At 43.2% G+C, this 7,102-nt stretch overlaps 2 protein-coding genes across 2 annotated transcripts in view; both read right to left on the bottom strand.

Annotated features, from left to right (window-relative positions):
* LOC138962728 (ganglioside GM2 activator-like) overlaps positions 1 to 7,102 on the bottom strand; it is a 431,559-nt gene that overhangs the window by 420,063 nt on the left and 4,394 nt on the right. The gene's annotated exons all lie outside the window — the stretch shown is intronic.
* LOC138962727 (uncharacterized) overlaps positions 268 to 7,102 on the bottom strand; it is a 16,829-nt gene continuing 9,994 nt past the window's right edge. The window contains exons 3-8 of the mRNA XM_070334658.1: positions 6,501 to 6,590; positions 4,911 to 5,265; positions 4,337 to 4,452; positions 2,955 to 3,168; positions 2,325 to 2,412; positions 268 to 1,982 (exon numbers count right to left, since the gene is read on the bottom strand). Of these exons, the coding sequence (XP_070190759.1) occupies positions 1,967 to 1,982; positions 2,325 to 2,412; positions 2,955 to 3,168; positions 4,337 to 4,452; positions 4,911 to 5,265; positions 6,501 to 6,590 (879 nt within the window). The 3' untranslated portion in view covers positions 268 to 1,966. The remainder of the gene's footprint in view (positions 1,983 to 2,324; positions 2,413 to 2,954; positions 3,169 to 4,336; positions 4,453 to 4,910; positions 5,266 to 6,500; positions 6,591 to 7,102) is intronic.

Below are 7,102 nucleotides of genomic sequence, written 5' to 3' on the forward strand. Positions count from 1 at the left end.
AGCGACCCGACTAAATGATTTGAGCTTACCCTAACTCATCGTTCAGCTGGGAGGAAGCGACCCGACTAAATGATTTGAGCTTACCCTAACTCATCGTTCAGCTGGGAGGAAGCGACCCGACTAAATGATTTGAGCTTATCTTAACTCATCGTTCAGCTGGGAGGAAGCGACCCGACTAAATGATTTGAGCTTACCTTAACTCATCGTTCAGCTGGGAGGAAGTGACCCGACTAAATGATTTGAGCTTACCTTAACTCATCATTCAGCTGGGAGGAAGAGACCCGAATTTCCCAGCTATGGGATTTGTTTGTTTGTTTGCTTAACGCCCAGCCGACCACGAAGGGCCATATCAGGGCGGTGCTGCTTTGACATATAACGTGCGCCAAACACAAGACAGAAGTCGCAGCACAGGCTTCATGTCTCACCCAGTCACATTATTCTGACACCGGACCAACCAGTCCTAGCACTAACCCCATAATGCCAGACGCCAGGCGGAGCAGCCCCAAGATTGCCAATTTTAAAGTCTTAGGTACGACCCTGCCGGGGTTCGAACCCACGACCTCCCGATCACGGGGCGGACGCCTTACCACTAGGCCAACCGTGCCGGTCCAGCTATGGGATGATAAAGTATGGAATGAAATGAAATACAATTCTTACTTAGTTGTACCAGACAGCAGAGAGATTGGAAACTAGGCTTTGAATCATAACCATTATCTTCTAGCTAGAATACCTGCGGTTTGGTCTCAGAAACGGTCAAACCAGTGTAACATCAACTTCGGGCTGGTCTTGGTTTGAATAAAGTTCATTCTCACAGAATGACCTAGTCTCATGGAGTCTGCCCTTGTTCTCAGAAATCCAAGACAGAGTTAGATAAACCAAAGTGTGAACATTTCACATTCATACTCACACCATTAGCTAGCAAACGACGTTACCACCACCTCCACCACCAAACACCAACACCAACGCCGCCAACAAAGTGACAAGAACAATCGATAAAAGCATGTTTTTCATGTTCATTTGCAGATTTTCTTTGATGTTTTCTAAAAGGAAATAAAGCCCGATACAAGTACTTCATATATCACATTGCATACTCTCTCTCATGCTGCCCTACATGCCAACCGGCATAACGGGCACTAAGTAAGTAAATACATAATACTCTCTCTCTCTCTTTCTCTCTCTCTCTCTCTCTCTCTCTCTCTCTCTCTCTCTCTCTCTCTCTCTCTCTTTCTCTCTCTCTCTGTCTCTCTGTCTTTCTCTCTCTCGCACACACACACACACACACACACACACACACACACACACACACACACACACACACACTGCACACACACACACACACACACACACACATGCATGCACCAGGGACCTATATTACCCACCCCGCCCCCAAAACACACACACGCACACTGAACATTTATATAGCCTGACAAAAAACGTTCTAAAATACAACGAGTGCAGCAGTACATATAATTAACTAATGGTTCTTCAGATGAAAGGAGCAAGAATCTCATCTCTCATAACGCAGTTGGACATTTTACAATAAGCTGCATGAATTGTTCAGACAAATACCATTTGAAAATATAATTGAACTATACAGAAAAGTAAAATCACAAAACAGGCAAGTACATAATAAAACTGAAGCAGTCAACACCAATGAGAAAATTACTGTGACGTCAAAACATTGGGCACATGACGTCAACACTCGGGGCAACTGACGTCAACATTCTGGGCATTTGACATCAAAACTGTGGACATTTAACTCTTTCAGCATGTGACATCAAATCTCTTGGCACTTGAGGTGAAAACTCTGGGCATGTGTCATCACATCTCTGGGCATGTGACGTCAAAACTCTTGGCATGTGACGTCACACTATTTGGATGGTTGAGCCAGCTGTCATGGCATGTTACCATCTAAGGGAGTGCACTCGTGCCCGCCAGATAATCAAGGGAGTGCACACTCATTCGATCATTTGCTGTGTCCACTGAAATAAAACCAAGAATATATATGTGAATTACTCTTAGCTGTTAGCTGTTCATTATGGACAGTCAGGTTATACACAAGAAATTGCCCTGCTGGGTGTGAAGGAAGCGTTGGATCGCATTGGTTAAAATTGAGATATTGTCTGAGTTTTCAACTTATACGAACAATGTTCGGAAATAACTCTGTTGGGTTTGTATGCGTTGTAAAAGAATGAATACTCTTGTTTTTAGGGAATCAAACTTTCCCAATACCGAAATCCTTCATTCGTCGGACATGACTTTCATTTTAGCACTAAGAGTCAAAGTCCTTTGTTCACTAGCTGCTACATGTATAATTTACTCACTTGGGAAACCTTGACAAAGAAGCCGAAGAAAGACTGGAGTTTCGCCTGAGCAGCGGTTTCTTGGGCGACGCCAGAGACGGTATGGACACTGTGCACAACAACGAAAAGAAACGATTAGTAAAACTAAGACTGAACGAACAAATCGGCTAATTTTGAGTGAACATGCATTTTATAAACGAATATTTAAGGTACCAAGCTGAAGTGCAATTCCATTGTCACGAAAATTTCAAACAAATTGATGAAAAACTGTAGCCGTGAGAGTGCCGCCCCTTTTACAAACGGCAAACTATGATATGACGTCATCAAATGGCCAAATCAAACATCGGCGAAAATTTTTTTCTAGCAAATGCCCTCAAAAATGTCGGTACCAATTTTCATAACAATCTGTTAGATAGTTTTTGAGAAATGCTTTTCACAGACAGACACACAGACAGGCACACACACACACACACACACACACACACACACACACACACACACACACACACACACACACACACACACACACACACACACACACACACCGTGACACACATACATCGGGAGACAAACCTCGCTTTCCGCTCTTGTTAAAACATTCAGTCATTACTTGACTGAATGTAAAACTGAGTAAATAAATAAATAAATGACCTTTATCTTCAGTCTTGAAGATTCTCTTGGACGAAGCCACAACAGTGGAACCTAGTATCGCTTCGACTGTCAGCTCGTAAAAACTGTCCCTCTCCAGCCCCGTCAGTCGCCATGACGTCAGCTCGCCTGGCGATGACACCTTGATGGGGGAGCTGCTCAGCGTCTGGTGGATTTTCCAGTATTTCTCCTCCGAGTCCTTGTTTCTCAGCGAAATCTGCTCGACAAAAGTAAAATATTCCTATAACCAATGGACTCACCAAGGAAGCAAGTAAACAATCAGCCAGGCAAACAAACAGCTGACCGACCAGACAAGTTCTCCAAATACGTTTGTTTGTTTGCTTAACGCCCAGCCGACCACGAAGGGCCATATCAGGGCGGTGCCGCTTTGACATATAACGTGCGCCACACACAAGACAGACGTCGCAGCACAGGCTTCATGTCTCACCCAGTCACATTATTCTGACACCGGACCAACCAGTCCTAGCACTAACCCCATAATGCCAGACGCCAGGCGGAGCAGCCACTAGATTGCCAATTTTAAAGTCTTAGGTATGACCCGGCCGGGGTTCGAAACCCACGACCTCCCGATCACGGGGCGGACGCCTTACCACTAGGCCAACCGTGCCGTCCCATCGATTAATCTGGCCAGGCTAATAAGTGCATCCTTCCCCTTTTGAAGACATACTCAAAATCAACAACGTGACTGCTTAGTATGGTGAATGAATACTTTTGATGAATTTATTTCTTGAAAATTAAGCCACTATTGGCTTTTACAAAATCAATTCATCAAAAATGTTCCACCCAGGCTGTTGGTATGTAAAACCCCGGTCACACATAGACGCCGCTTCTACTACGATGGAAAATTGTCCTAGAGCGTGGCCAATTGTGGGCCAAACGTGGGAGGATCTCCATGAGCGTGGTTTGGTCGGGGTGGGATCTGCTAGGCCGGGAAGCTGCACGCTCTCCCCACGCTTATTTTGAACTGCACAAAACAAGCGTAGCCGAGTCTGGGCGCGCAGTACAGTCGTGATGTAGTTTTTTTTTTAAATTTGCCATGTGCTGAATCAGTTTTGACGGCGATGTGCCCGGACTTGATAAGTTTTTCAGATCGGAGTGATGGGCATGGTCGTCGTAAGGACGTAGAGCTGTGTGACGGGGGCCTAACGAAGTAAGGGATGCTATTAGCCCATGTAAAGGCCTGGTCAGATCTGAGACGTTGGGTCGAACTAATAACACAGGAAGGAGTGTGCCTTTAAGATTAAGTAAAACACTAGCTTCGGCAATAGCCTGTGCGTACCTTGTTTATGTGAGTGTGTGCGTGCGTGCGTGTGCATACGTGAATGTGCCAGTCAGTGTGTGATAGACTAAACGCCATGATTGACCTTTTTGTATGTAATTCTGTATTCGCCGACTTTCTTTGCGGGTACTTTGGGTGCCTTCCATTCTGCCGTGTAGCCATCTTGGTCTGGGCTCAGTGACCCAGATGTTATCTGTAAACCTGTCACCCGAGAAAAAGATATATTAGACTACCAGGAGGAATTAACAGAGTAAAGTATAATATTGATAACCAGTATTGTATGTGACACCAATTACAACAATCTCCTCCTCCTCCTCAACAACAACAACAACAACAACAACAACAACAACAACAACAACAACAACAACAACAACAACAACAAGCCAACAGCCTCAGCGACATGCACACGGTACCTTAGCTTCAGCTAAGGGATGACTTCCAAAGGGAGAACAAAACCAAAGCACATTCAACAAAGATTATGTTGAAAAAAGACGAACAACACACCGTTGCTGTTGTTTTGCCATTTTCGGTTGAAGGGTTGAAGCAGTCTGCATGCAACTGAGGTAAAAAACAAATTAAAAAAAAAAAAAGGGGGGGGGGGGGGGCAAAAGCGGGGAGGGGTCAAGTTAAGTGAATCATGAAAATGAAATGAGCATTACCTGTTAAAATTGTACGCAGCTCGCTGGCCATGGAAGAATCCTCTGCGGTTCGATGCTGGCACGTGGCTCCGTTGTACTTCCCCGACAGGAAAGAGTTCGGGTAGGGGGATGGTATCCCCATCCCCACGAAGGTGTGCAGGAACTGCCACAAGGCGGGGTTAAAGGTCCTCACCTTCACACCTTCCTCGCTGAGGGTCCTGAGCGCGAGAGCGTTGTCAGTGGACTCGTTCAGGAAAACGTCGGCCGCGCACTGGTACCCACGATGCGAGCAAGACTGAAGACGGATTTTGTGAAGTGCGACGAAAGCGATGGTGATTTCTAGTTTGACTTTCTTTTCTCTGGACAAGCTGATCGCCTGTGAAAAAAATAAAATCATAAAGTACGTTTGTGAACAGACAACTGTGAAGTAAAATGAGCAAAAAGGAACACTGAAGCCAAAATGTGTTCGTTGTGGTGGAAGTTTCGAAGATTCTTCAGTCGCTTGACATGGCATGACCACCCCTCCATTTGGTTACATACGAAACATCAAGCTGACGGTAGAACAACTGAATAACGACTCGGATTATCGAACCTGATTTCCCTATATAATGAGTAATTAAACATGCCACCTGGTACATATATGAGTAAAACGTACCCATCAGCGTAATCACAGAATGTCAATATAATAAACTTATAAAGACAGATATCTCACAGTGTAACAACCTTTTAATAGTATGAAGTGAGTCTCTGCTTGTCACTTACGCCGTTTGAAAAAATGGCGATACTTATAACAATCTCAAGCAATCTAAACTGATGTCCTGTCATTCCTGTCATTCCTGTCACCTGTCATTCCTGTCATTTATCTCCATTTAAGGACTCTCTCCCTGATTTTTCTCATATTATTTGTCAGTCTTGTTGAAAAGTCGGTCAATTATAGCGTCCTTTGTCTTTATTTAGAGCATGGTAGAATGATTAAATATTGATTTGCAAGCATTTATAAGCCACTGACATCCAAAAGAAAGCAAATGTGTGTAGAAGTGTCAAAACTATCCCAAAATGCCAATAACCCAATTCTCCCAAAATTGACCTACATTGGTATATATATATTCAATGTATCTCCAAAGAGGTTCCCGCGGGTTATCTACCATTTTGTCAGATCCGGTCACTCAAATGGAGTGTTCCATTGTATCTTTCCATGAATCAGATCTGACTGGCAGACCTCAAAAGCCGCTGCAGAATTGGCAGTGCTGTTTTGGACTAATGCCAAACTAAGTAAACTTGGCCAAAACATTATTGCAACAATTTTCTCACGCTACTTAAAAGCGTTTAAACGCAATCCATTTTAATTCAACTTTTTATGCTGGAAAAGGTAATTATGTTAACTAATCGGTGGTACTTTGTATAGGCATCCCGTGACAGCCTGTCAAACAAGGTCACCCCTAAAATCGACCTGACAAAAACCATAGCCTCGTATATGAGATGAACAGTTAAAATAATTACCTTTTCCAGCATATAAAGTTGAACTAAAATGGATTTCGTTTCAACGCTTTTCTTAGCATGCGAAAATTGTTGCAATATCTTTTTGGCCAAGTTTAGATGTAAAATGCCCACCTTGATGAGCTCAGCGGCACAATCCGCACAGGGACTGACGTTCTGCAGAATGGTCACCTCCAGGGCTGTCTTTCTCGTTGCCACGCGTACCTGTGTGTGGGAGAAAAAAAAGATTTTAGAGATGAAAGATTAGACGAAATGCAAACATGACACAGGACATCCCAAAACAGTTTCTTATTCTAGATTTGCAGGTGTGATTCAGGAGACAACAATTCTTTGAAGCCATGTCAGCTACCTGTGTCAGCTTCCAATGTAAAGAGTTCAGTTCACAGTCTCAGATCTGACCTGAATGGGTTTTTACATTTAGTCAAGTTTTTATTATTATTATTATTATTATTATTATTATTATTATTATTATTATTATTATTGGGAGCTTATATAGCGCGAACCACAACTGTGCTCTCCGCGCTTTACATATTAATTTCTGCCGTTTGAAATAGAATTTTTTACAGACAGACAGACAAACAGACAAACAGACATTTTTACACACAATATATAACGCATTCACATCGACCAGCAAACTTCAAGCCTATTTGACTAAATGTTTTAACGTAGAGGGGGAATCGAGACATTTAGTCAAAACTTGACTAAATGTAAAAAAA

The sequence above is a fragment of the Littorina saxatilis genome, linkage group LG3, assembly GCF_037325665.1.
Source record: "Littorina saxatilis isolate snail1 linkage group LG3, US_GU_Lsax_2.0, whole genome shotgun sequence".
Taxonomy (NCBI): Eukaryota; Metazoa; Mollusca; class Gastropoda; order Littorinimorpha; family Littorinidae; genus Littorina; species Littorina saxatilis.